Source organism: Gopherus flavomarginatus, chromosome 23, assembly GCF_025201925.1.
Source record: "Gopherus flavomarginatus isolate rGopFla2 chromosome 23, rGopFla2.mat.asm, whole genome shotgun sequence".
NCBI classification, from domain to species: Eukaryota; Metazoa; Chordata; order Testudines; family Testudinidae; genus Gopherus; species Gopherus flavomarginatus.
This window is the reverse complement of record NC_066639.1, coordinates 859,942-872,592: the sequence shown is the minus strand read 5'-3', so window position 1 is coordinate 872,592 and position 12,651 is coordinate 859,942. Positions and strand designations below refer to the sequence as shown.

Below are 12,651 nucleotides of genomic sequence, written 5' to 3'. Positions count from 1 at the left end.
TGAAATCAATCCCAAAGGCCCCTTTCATCAGCCCTGGAAATTCATTTAAACTGGTGTTTGGCCTCAGAGAGTGAGACAAGTGTGTCTGTTAACAGAGGGGAGCGGAGTTCAATCCCTCCTCACCATCAGTGTGTGAAGCTGGAGCCTGTTGCTTTGCGTTCCTGATGTTGCGGCTCCATCGTGTGGCCATTTCGTGTCAGTCCTTTAAAATAAATGTTTTTTTTAATAGAAACAATATTCTCCTCATACAGACAAAGGAGTAGATTAATCTACAAAGAGACCGTGCTTCCCAGGCAGTTCTGGAGGGAGAAGGGAACATTTTCAGCATTACTAAATTAATGTGTTGTGCCTCTCTCTCTCTCTCTCTCACACACACACAAAATAACTTAATTATTTGAGCTACCAACACACTTAACAGAATATAGTAAACACCTTTATATTCAACGAGATGAGTTAAATAATTTAAATAATTCTAAAAATATGTCCTGGGCAATGCATAAAACCAGTCATTGCATTGAACAATCCACTTGATATAGTTAATGTACCACCTGATATTTAAAGGAGTTAAGAAAGATGTTATAAATCAGGGGTCAGCAACCTTTCAGAAGTGCTGTGCCGAATCTTCATTTATTCACTCTAATTTAAGGTTTCACATGCTGGTAATACAGTAACATTTTTAGAAGGTCTCTTTCTATAGGCCTATAATATAGAACTAAACTATTGTTGTTTATAAAGTAAATAAAGCTTTTAAAATGTTTAAGAAGCTTCATTTAAAATAAAATTAAAATGCAGAGCCCCCCGGACCGGTGGCCAGGGCCCGGGCAGTGTGAGTGCCACTGAAAATCAGCTCGCGGGCTGCCTTTGGCACCCGTGCCATAGGTTGCCTACCCCGTTATAAATTAATGTTTTATGCTTTTTACATGCAGGTGCCCATGCAAACACACACTCACACAGCATGCACTGAATTATTTGAGCGACCAACACTTCCACTGTCTCATGGCATGTTAGTTCTGAAAGTTGTTTTAACGTCCTTATTTTCTTAGGACCAGAAATGGAGAAAGCGAACACTGGAGTCAGTGGAATTGCAGCACTGAGGGATTAGTCTCATTAAGTGTCACTAACAATAGGCTTTGTTAACACAGAATTAAGGTTCCCCCAGAGGTATCTCATACACATCTATAACGTTGAGTTTAGCAAAACTCAAACTCTAGAAATGCAGGGAATAGAGACTGAAGGTCCGTGCCCAGATAACCTTAACTCTGCCCTCTTGGAGAGATTCCATGATACCATATGAGAACAAAGAAAGGTTTGGGAGAAAAATTACAGCTACTTCCCAAGAGTCTGTTTCTTTAGTAACTAATTGGTTATCCAAACAGCTCAATTCCCCACACACTTCAAAGAGCTGGTATTTTCTGGACCCATAGGGAAGTTAAAGTAACATGCCCGAGATCACACAGTCCTTAGGAAAAAAAAAAGGGGGGAAAAATACCTAGCTTTTTCCACCAAGTGTTCAGTGCGGCCAAAAAGTGAGACTGGAGAAGTAAGACTGTTCAATTAACTATTTGGTACTAAGCAAGACGGTGGCCATGGAAGTTGGAATCCGCTAAGGAGCGTGTAACAACTCACCTGCCGAATCAACTAGCCCTGAAAATGGATGGCACTGGAGCGTCGGGCCCATACCTGGCCATCGCCAGCAACAAGAGCCGCGGGGGCTACGCCACGACGAGTAGGAGCACTCGTTGAAGCCTAGGGCGCAGGCCTGGGTGGAGCCGCCGCAGGTGCATATCTTGGTGGTAGTAGGAAATGTTCAAGCAAGTTGCTTGAAGTAAGACTGTTCAATTAACTGTCTGGTATTATATGAAATCTGCAATTAGTTAGATGCAGACACACCCAGCGCTATGCTCGGTAAACTTACAGAGACTCTATTGCTGATCATGAAATAGAAGCACATTATCTTTAAAAAGCTGCCCTTTCAATGCATCTGAAAGTTACAAAAAACAATGATCTGGGTTAAAGGAAGGTCGCCATTTATTAGAGCCCCAATTCATGTTCTGTGCACAAAGAAAGGTTTGAATCTGTAGCAGGTCATTACTTTACCAGCTGTACGATAGCCTGTGTCTGCATCTCAGCTTTGCTTAATCCTCACGTTTAATTTATTCCGATGATAGTACTTTCACAGGACTCTGCTTCATTCTAACAGTTGGGCACAGACTGAATATGGGGAGAAATGGACTAATTTGTACTACATTTGGTAAGAAAACGTAAACTAGAAACTCAGAGGATTGGACCTGATTTCAACTGAAAGTAGGGTAACCAGAGGAGATGAAGAAAATATTGGGACACATGGGGGGGTGTCCCCGCTGGCAACCACCCAAATATCAAGACGTCTGGTCACCCTAGCTGATGGACGGGTGTGCTAGATATTTATACATTTGAACAGGGAAAATGTTAAGAGTTTAAATTCATTTCAAGCCCCCCCATTCAGTGGAACTCCTGAACATACTGGAGATGGATATGAAAATATGTTTTCATTTAATAAAAGCTTTTAAGGGAGCACCTGGATTTGAACCAGGGACCTCTTGATCTGCAGTCAAATGCTCTACCACTGAGCTATACTCCCTCTGACAATAAAACATTGGAGCCAGTGATTTTGAGGATTATGAAGGACACACCCACTTTCAAGAGATTCTGTTATATTCCCAGGCCATTGGGTGGTTTTAAAATTAGGAGTATATGAAAGTTTATAAATGCATATAAACCCCACACCTTGCACAAACCCCCCCACCTGCTCAGTCTCCCTAGAGCACAACTTTTCTGGGACCACACCCTGCTCCCTGTTCTCTGCCCAGGGCCCCAATAAATCTTAACCTGCCTGTACCCTGGTTAAAAAAAAAATATAGGTTGAGAAACACTGTTCTAGAGAATGGCTCCTCCTGAGTGCTGAGGGGAGAGCTCCTGAGAAGTGTAGGGGGAGAGGTGGAGGCAGCTGGTGTCACCCCTCTTATTCCAGACTAAAAGTCAGTTTCTTATAACTTAATTGTCTTCCAAGGTGATATCCGCTAAACTGAGAACAGGCCCCACTTCTACCAGAATGAGGGCTTCTCTACGACCTACTTGTGGCGATCAATGCGTTGGCGGTCGATTTAGTGGGTCTAGTGAATCCTGTGCTCCACCCGATCAAGAAGAGTAGGGGAGTCCCGTCCACGTTGCGTAGTGTGGACTTAGAGTAAGTAGATCTAAGCTACATCGATTTGCATTATGCTAGTCACGTAACTCAAATTGCACAGCTTAGATCGAATTTCTCCTGTAGTGTGGACAAGGCTTAGTGTCCCCATGGGGCGTTCTGCTGGCGTAAATACAGCAGCGTCACTGGATTCCCTTATGGCATGGCTCCACTTACCAGGGATTGATGCTGTTGTAATCGATGCAGCAGAGGGTCAATTTAGCGGGTCACCCGCTCCATCGACCACAGAGCGCTCACCGGTTGACTCTGGTACTCCACTGGAACAAGAGGAGTAAGGTAAGTCGCTGGGAGAGCATCTCCCAGGGAAAGATTTTGCTGTTCATGGATCTGTGCAAAGGAAATTGTTTCTCTGTGTGAAACTGAGGAGGGAAAAGAAACATCCACAGGGTGGGACAATGCCCTAAGAAATGAGGGGGAAGGACTCTGGCTGAGAACTGAATTAACTCCACTCACTGGGGTTTGAAACATTTGGTTTTTTTTGAGCACAGAGTGGGAAATGGGATATTAATTCAGACCCAGGGGGCAGGGCTGAGGTTTCATGACCCTGATTCCCAGAAACAGAGAGAGGCAAAGCCCAGAGCTGCTATTAGTCACGGGCTTGGGTTAGAATAATAGAATCACACAATCATAGACGATTAGGGTTGGAAGGGACCTCAGGAGGTATCTAGTCCAACCCTCTGCTCAAAGTAGGACCAACCCCCAACTAAATCATCCCAGCCAGGGCTTTGTCAAGCCTGACCTTAAAAACCTCTAAGGAAGGAGATTCCACCACCTCCCTAGGGAACCCATTCCAGTGCTTCACCACCCTCCTAGTGAAAAAGTTTTCCTCACTTCCTCACTCTCCTAGTGAAAAAGTTTCCCAACCTAAACCTCCCCCACTGCAACTTGAGACCATTGCTCCTTGTTCTGTCATCTGCTACCACTGAGAACAGCCCAGCTCCATCCTCTTTGGACCCCCCCTTCAGGTAGTTGAAAGCAGCTATCAAATCCCCCCTCTCTTCTCTCCTGCAGATTAAACAATCCCAGTTCCCTCAACCTCTCCTCATAAGTCATGTGCTCCAGCCCCCTAATCATTTTTGTTGCCCTCCATTGGACTCTTTCCAATTTTTCAACATCCTTCTTGTAGTGTGGGGCCCAAATCTGGACACAGTACTCCAGATGAGGCCTCACCAGTGTCGAATAGAGTGGAATGATCACGTCCCTCGATCTGCCGGCAATGCCCCTACTTATACAGCCCCAAATGCCGTTGGCCTTCTTGGCAACAAGGGCTCACTGTTGACTCATATCCAGCTTCTCGTCCACTGTAACCCCTAGGTCCTTTGTCTCAAAGTCTGGAATAAATCTGAGCTTCATCCTGTCAAATAAAATTAATATCCAACCATGTAACCAAACAGCATTCAGGAAAGAAAAGCCCATAACACAGAGGGGCATAAGATACTCCTGGAACAATTCTGAGCCAAAAAATTAAAAAATCTGCATATTTTATTTGTTAAAATAACACAATATAATCATGCCAGTTTGAATTATTCTTGTAATTTTTTTCAAAATACCTGCCAGCAAGTATGTCTTTAACAATACAGACAAAAAAAGATTCTGGTAATTTTTTCTGACAAATAGATTCCTCACTAGGCATATTAATACAGACCTTTGAGTAATTCATTTAAACTACAACACAGAAACTTATTTCCTATCCCCTCAGAAGCAGTGCAAAGGCCTGGGGGAGTCAGGGGTAATGGAGGAGCTGAGAGAAAAGGAAGGAGCCTGGAGTGAACTTGGAGGGTTGTTTGGTGTGTGTGGGAGAAGTATGGAACAGGTATTTTGGGGGGGGGGAGGGACTGTTAGGGAGACCCTTCCCCGTGCAGACCCTGACTGACCTCAAGGTGTTCCCATTCAGTCAGGCACATTTTCCCCTGTCCCTGAACCCCTCCCTATCCCCACGTGTCTCTGCAGCTGTCTCCCCAGCCCCATGTGTCCTGGCAGCCCCTCTCCCCTGTCCCCATGTGGCCTTGCACCCCCACTCCTAGTTAGTCTCTGGCTCAATGCTGTCTCCCCACTAACTCCTGAGCCCGTGCCCTTGTCTGTTCTCCCACTAGTCATTATGAACCCAAGTCTGTGACCCCCCTCTCCAGAAGCCCCATGTACCCCATTCTTCTGTCCTAACCTGGTTTTATGGCCAAGGTGCTGTGATTAACGTCTGCTCCTGTGGGAATTCTGCGTCACTGCATGCACACAGAATTTTTTTCCTGCTGAAAATACTTTCTGCCTGAGAAGTGCTGCAGTTTCACCTTTTGCTCACCAGAGCCTGCTGTGCCAGAACAGCAGGGTCCATTCACGCTGCTGGTTGTTCTGGTGCCACACTCGCCTCCGATGGGAAAAAGGCAGAATTGCAGCACTTCTCTGGCAGAATGCATTTTCGGCAGGAAAAAAAGAATTTGTGACAGATGTGAATTCTGCGCATGCGCAGTGGCGCAGAATTCCCCCAGGAGTAGAAAGACATTTTCAGTTTCATATAAAACGAAATTCCAGAGCAAGTTACATCTGATGATTCACAATAAGAACAGAATCTCGCACTGAATTCTCCTCTGATGCATTCAAACCTTCTTCACCCACCACCACCTAATTATTATCAAGTCATGTTATTTACAAGACCAGTGGCATCATCATAATGGGGAAAAACAGCCAACCTTCCCATCTGCAAACAAAACTCTCAGATCAGCAGGGAAAAGGTCAGAAGCAGCTTTGCCAAGAGACAGAAACAGGGAGTAAAAGCAATTACTTTTGGATCTGGGATCCATTCATATTTTTCCTCCGACTCTCTGACACTTGAATCTCCAGCCCCAGTGAGACCGATTGAGACTCAAAGTGTGATACCTAGCACAGGCAGCAGAGAACACAGCACCATGTGACACGTTGGGAAGCGGAGAGATTGCCTATGGCTATTATGGCTGACATCGAAGTGAAAGCTGCTGGGCTGAGGGGGGACTGTGATAGTTACGGGGCAGGAGTGAATCCCTCTAACTCATCCTATCTTCTGATGTTACAGAGGGTAAACTGAGATTTTTCCCTACCACTGTTCCTGATCTTTGTTATAGTTCAATATATTTTAGGTGAGGAAAATATTTCTGCTCTCCAGCACAACCTGAAGCAACATGAGAGCAAACTGGGAATGAAACAATTTGTCCCCAAAGAGGGAAATAGACAATTGCTTTGAAATGGGGGAACAGTATAACCGTGATGCTCAGGGTTTGTTTAGACTAGGAAAAGTGATGGAGTTTAGGTCAGGTCAAGGGGGAAGCTAATGCCAACCACTGCACCTGGGCTGCATCTGAACTACAACTATAATTGTCTTTTTACACCGAGATCACTAACTTGAGCAGCCAACGCCATGTACAGTCCTAGTGGATGTCAGGCACAGGGAGCTTTTGCCTCAGTTTAGCTTGTTGGGATCAAACCTCTTTCCCCCACCTGGAGTGGATGTACATTCCTGGCTGGAGGGACACACACTCCTATGACTCAAAAGGAAAGGAGTTGATAGAAAAGATCACAGGACTGACCCCAGAGAAGGTGAGATGCAAAAGGCAGAAGCAGGCAACTCATCTGGTGGACCTGAGACCACAGTGAAGATGGTGCACAGATCACTATGTGGGAATCAGCAAATGTGACTTTAAAAAAAAATCTTTGGCCAGCCCTAGTCAAGGCATTTGTTACAGTTCTCACCCCTGTGGATTTTGTGATGTCTAATAAGGTTTGACCTCTGACTGAAGCGTTTCCCGCACTCAGGGCACGTGTAGGGCGTCTCTCCCATGTGGATTTTGTGATGTCTAATAAGGTTTGATCTCTGACTGAAGCTTTTCCCACACTCAGGGCACGTGTAGGGCGTCTCTCCAGTGTGAATTCTTCGATGTGTGATAAGGTACGAGCGCCGACTGAACCTTTTCCCACATTCAGGGCACATGTAGGGCGTCTCTCCTGTGTGGATTTTCTGATGTCTAAGAAGGGTTGAGTTCTGACTGAAGCTTTTCCCACACTCTGTGCACGTGTAGGGCGTCTCGCCAGTGTGGATTCTCTGATGCGTGATAACAGCTGAGCTCCGACGGAAGCGTTTCCCGCACTCAGGGCAGGGGTAGGGTGTCACACCAGTGTGGATTCTCTGATGTGTGATAAGGCCTGAGCCATCACTGAAGCTTTTCCCGCACTCAAGGCAGGTGTAGGGTCTCTCCCCTGTGTGGATTCTCTGATGCGAGATGAGGGCTGAGCTATGCCTGAAACTTCTCCCACACTCAAGGCAGGTGTAGGGTTTCTCTCCTGTGTGGATTCGCTGATGTGTGATCAGGGCAGAGCTGTGACTGAAGCTTTTCCCACACTCAGGGCATGTGTAAGGTGTCTCTCCAGTGTGGACTCTTTGATGTCTAATGAGGGTTGAGCTATGACTGAAGCTTTTCCCGCACTCAGCGCAGGTGTAGGGTCTTTCTCCACAGTGGATTCTGTAGTGTGTTAGAAAGGCAGAGTGGGGACTGAAGCTTTTCCCACACTCAGGGCATGTGTAGTGTGTCTCTTCCAAGGTGATTATCTCATTTCCAATAAGGGCTGAGTGGCTACTGAAGTTTTCCTTTGGCCTCTGCCGAGTCTCACAGGCTTTTGCTTTTTCTGGGAGTGCACAACTCCCGGAAACATTCCTCTTGTATCTTCCTGATAATGTTCCATGGGGTTCTACTTGCTCAGCTTTTCCTGCAGGGGTTTCTCCTTCTCATTCTCACTCACCATCCCATCACCTGATCGGAGACAGAGAGAACCCAGACATAGGTCACTCCCTGCACCAGAGATAAAGGAACTCTCAGAGATAGGAATGGAAAAAGGAATGAACAAACCAAAATACGTGCAGGAGAGATCAAACCTACCAGGTGCTGATTTTCCCCAAACCCTTCCCCAGAGGAGAGAGGAAGGGACCACTTTTGGTCCGCATCTCACCAGAACACTCAGGGGAAAGTGAGATAGGGGAGGGACCTGCTGCCAGTTGTCAGTCAGGGTAGGAGGGAAGCCATGAGTGATATCTGCCATAATGATTCCACATCTGCAGGGAACAATCCTGAAGTTGGAGAGCTCACAGGGTCTTTGTAGGGCATCCCAAATGTTTCCTGCATTCCTCAACAGTTGTTGAGTTGGTTTAACCAATTCCTCACCTGTGCAGGCAGCTCTCGGGAGCACTTCTTTCTCAGAGCCCTGGAGGTCCGGGACCCACGGCTCTTCCCCTCGTTCCAGCTGCGAGATCACATCAGGTTTGGCAACTGGAAACCCTACTCCAGGCAAAGAAAACAAGGGAGGTCAGTGGAATTTGTGGGATACTTGTCACAAAGAATATTCCATGGTTTTAACCCCAGTTCATTTTCAAGCAGTAATATCCCAAGACCAGCTTCCTTGGCTCAAAGTGGCAGGAGACTTATTATTATTATTAACCACATTCGTTAACTTTGTGACTAAGGGTCCACTGAGACTATGTCTACACTACAGAGTTAAGTTGACTTAAGTTACGTCAATGATCGTAAACTGCCATAATTACATTATCTGTGCATGTTCACGCAACACTACCTGTGTTGGTGGAGTGCGTCCAGAGTTGGTGCTCTAGCATTGAGAGAGCGAGCAGTGCACTGTGGGGAGCTATCCCACTGTGCAACTCATCGTCTTCTGTGATTAGGAGTTCTGCGAATGGATTGAAGTGCATCATGGGGACAGGCTCATTCTCCCACGATGCAGCGTTCTCCATCCCATCATTCTGTGGGCTTCCAGTTAAGTATGTTTTGCTCTATTTTAGAACAACTCATATAAACTGTGTGCCCCCCATATCTGCCTAAAAGCATGGATCCTGCACTGCTCTCTAGTCCTGTGATGAGCGTCGTGAACACAACGCCACTGATCCTGTAGTATTTCATGAGCTGTGAATCTGAAAGTGAATCCGTGGTGCCTGCCCTGCAGTGTGCCACAGAAAGAGACAATTCAAGATTGATTTTGGAGCAGCTGCACATGGCGGACCATTGCTTTTTGGCTCAAGAAACCAGCACTGACCAGTGGGATCACATCGTTATGCAGCTGTAGGATCACGAACAGTGGCTGCAGAACGTTCTGGTGCACAAAGCCACCTTCCTGGATCTGTGTGCGGAGCTCACCCCTGCCCTGCGGCGCAAGAACAGCAGAATGAGAGCTGCCCTCAAGGTGGAAATGTGAGCGGTGATCGCATGGTGGAAGCTGGCAATTCCAGACTGCTATCGGTCAGCTGCAAATCAGTTTAGCATTTAGCATAGGAAGTCCTCTGCGGGGGCTGTGATGATGCAAGTGTGCAGAGTCATTAATTGCCTCCTGCTATGAAGGACTGTGACTCCGGGCAATGCACAGGAAATAGCAGATGTCTTTTCAGCAACAGGGGTCCCTAACTGTGATGCAGCGATAGATGGCATGCATATCCCAATTCTGGCCCCAGACCAACAGAACGCGGTCCTTCTCTATGGTATTGCAGGCACCGGTGGATCAAAGTGCCCATTTGTGCCTGGGTGGGGCCCTGCTCTGGGAGGGAGGAATGCAGCAAGGACTCAGGGTTGGTTGCCAGAGATGGGGAGGTTATATGGGGAAGGGGGTAATGAGTGGGAGAGGGAGGTCAATAGTTAAAATAATAATATTTGGGGGGAGGGGAAATCTATAATGAAGTGAAACTGAACAGAAATAAAACTGGAGTGGAGGCTCTAAACCAACAAGGCTTGGGTAGGGATTTGGGGTTAAAGGTCTGGGATCCCCCACAGCTCTAGATCCCCAAACCTCTCCTCCCTTCCACTGACCCACCCAGCCCACTTCCTGGGTGCCCTTCCTCCACACTCCCCTCCCCTTCGTCCCATTACTCTGAGCCGGCACCACCTCCTGGCACCTTGGGAGATTCTTCTGTTCCCTCCTCTTCTCTCACAACCTCCTCCCTCCCTGCTGCTGCTTAGCTCTAACCCTGCACACACCCACCCCATGTCCTGGCACCCAAGAATTATCTACTCCCCCCTTCTCCACTCCTCCCAAAGCTCTGTTCTCTCTTCACTCATGGGGTCCTGAATGCCAACATTATGCATTCTCCTATCAAAAGAGGAGCTCATCTGACTGTCACACAAGCCATGCATGAGTCACACACCTATTTACTCCATTTAGAATTCTACAGGTGGCATATTTTCCTTTTACAATGAGGAAAAGGCAGGAAAGCTACAGTTATTAATGTAGTTACTAATGTAGCCAATAAGGATACATTCGATGCAATTTTCAAATGACTGATGGCACCAAAAAGGCACATGTCCAAAAATTATACTAGTGGGTGGGAGATGAGGCAAAAAAAGGGGGGAAAGGAAACCTGCAAAGCTTGTATCATGAGTAAAGATATAAAGTTAAAGTTCTTTAGAGACCCCACAGCTTCTAATAACCCAGGGGAGAGGACTCCTTACCCAGCAAGACCACCATCTCGTAGTTCTCCTGCATGACATCCCAGTAGAGGGCTCTCTGAGCGGGGTCCAGCAGAGCCCCCTCTTCCCTGGTGAAATACACAGCCACCTCCTCAAAAGTCACCCGCCCCTGAAAGAGCAAGAGTCCAACACTCAGTACCTGCTGCCCCACTCACAACTCCACTATTCAGGGAACAGCAGCACCAGGGAAATGGAAGCTCCGGGAGGCACATGTTAACAGAGTCTGCCCCACCTTGCCTAGAGCAGCCAGGAGCCATCAGAGGGTAGAAAGAGAAAACCTTTGTGTCTCCCAGCTGACAGACGGAGGCAGGGTCATCACATTTATCACATACCCACTAGCCAGAGCTTGATACAGGGGATGGGGCTGTCTCTGGACCCTGCTGGTGGCTCCCTGGTAGGAATTCCAACACTCTCCAAATAAAATATATGCAAGAAAGGGGAAGTCAATAGTAAAGAATTGTAGAAAATTGGTCAGGGAAGTGCAGTGGGGCAATCGCCCCACTCCATGGGAGAAAGGGCTAGAACAAGCCAGAGAGGCTGCACTGACCAGCAGCCAATCAGCAAAGGCCTGTGGAGAGCCAATCGGGGCAAAGAAAGAGGCAGCCAATCAGGGCTGGGCTGGGGCCCTATATAAAGGCTCTCTGACTAGCCAGGGAGGAGGACTGGCTCCTCAGGGAAGGAGGGAGCACCTTGGGCAGAGCAGTGCGGGGCAGGCTTGGGGGAGCAGAGGAGGGCTCCAGCCCCGTTACCTGCCAGGCTGCAGCCCCTGATAAAACAGGTTCGAGAAGGTGCTCGGGGCCAGTGAGGAAGTGGCCCAGGGAAGACAGGCAGACAAGAGGGGCGAGAAGGAGGGCAGAGCAAGGCTGCCGCTAGAGGGTCCCTGGGTCAGCACCCAGAGTAGCGCATGGCCCTGAATCCCGTCCCCTCTTGCACTGCACCTGACCACTGAGGAGTGTGGTTGAGATAGACTGCAACTTATCCCTGAGGTGAGAGGCTAGACTTTGGGGTTGTGGTTGGCCACTGAGGCAGGTGCAAGCCAAAGGACTGCCGCTACCCACCCCGCCCCAGAAAGGAGAACGGAGTAGTGGGCTTTGCTGGAGGGCAGCATCCTGAAGCAGACACCACGGAGTGGGGAGCAGGGCGGTTCCCACATCAGCAGAGCAGATAACGGGCGAGACACCACGCGCAGAGGGTGCGCCACAGCTGATAAGTGCTAATTCCCGGAGCAACCAGCAGGAGGCACCAGCGGTGCTGAGTCTAGATCCTGTTACAGAAGCTATCAGAAATCAATGACCAATCAGTGAAAATAAGAAGGAAGTTATTAAAAGTATATTAAGTACAAAATTAATCCTAACAATGGTAGTGGTAAATTACTAGATGGAAATGGCAGAATTATCAAAAATAATGCAGAAGAGGTAAAAGTGTTCAATAAATGTTTCTCTCCTGGATTTGAGGAAAAACAGATGATGTAAGTCATATCATACGATGTTGATGCCGTCACACTTTCCATTCCAAAAAGAACTCACGAGGACGTTAAGCAGCAGCTGTTAAACTTAGACATGTTTAAATAAGCAGGTCCAGATAACTTGTATCCAAGAGTTATAAAAGACCCGTCAGAGGAGCGTGTTGGACTGTTAATGTTCATTTTCATTAGGGTTTGGGGAAATTCCAGGAGACTGGAATAAAGCTAATTCTGTGCCAGTATTTAAAACATGTAAAAGAGGTGACCCAGCTAATTAGCAGAGTGTCAATCTGACATCGATACTGGGCAAGAGAACAGAGCAGCCAATACTGGATTTCATTAATAAAGACCTAAAGAGGGGTAATATAATTAGTGCCTATTGACAAAGATTTAGAGAAAACAGATTCTATCAAACTAACTGTAGATCTTTACTGGATGAGGTCTCCCTCCAAGCAGAACCCACC

At 47.2% G+C, this 12,651-nt stretch overlaps 2 protein-coding genes and 1 non-coding gene across 49 annotated transcripts in view; 1 reads left to right on the top strand and 2 right to left on the bottom strand.

The window, feature by feature from the left end:
- The window catches only part of LOC127039342 (zinc finger protein 501-like), a 259,420-nt gene that overhangs the window by 23,859 nt on the left and 222,910 nt on the right, over positions 1 to 12,651 (bottom strand). For 7 of the 39 annotated variants that reach the window (XM_050932838.1, XM_050932836.1, XM_050932840.1 and 4 more), the window contains exons 3-4: positions 10,708 to 10,834; positions 8,425 to 8,541 (exon numbers count right to left, since the gene is read on the bottom strand). The exons of 30 other annotated variants lie outside the window; for them this stretch is intronic. In XM_050932838.1, coding sequence (XP_050788795.1) covers positions 8,425 to 8,541; positions 10,708 to 10,834 — 244 coding nt within the window. The remainder of the gene's footprint in view (positions 1 to 8,424; positions 8,542 to 10,707; positions 10,835 to 12,651) is intronic. 2 more of the 39 variants (XM_050932856.1, XM_050932854.1) reach the window with 2 other exon arrangements.
- The window catches only part of LOC127039340 (zinc finger protein 135-like), a 154,088-nt gene that overhangs the window by 114,430 nt on the left and 27,007 nt on the right, over positions 1 to 12,651 (top strand). The gene's annotated exons all lie outside the window — the stretch shown is intronic.
- Positions 2,549 to 2,620, bottom strand: TRNAC-GCA (transfer RNA cysteine (anticodon GCA)). Its single transcript has one exon. It is a non-coding gene; the product is annotated as a tRNA-Cys (tRNA).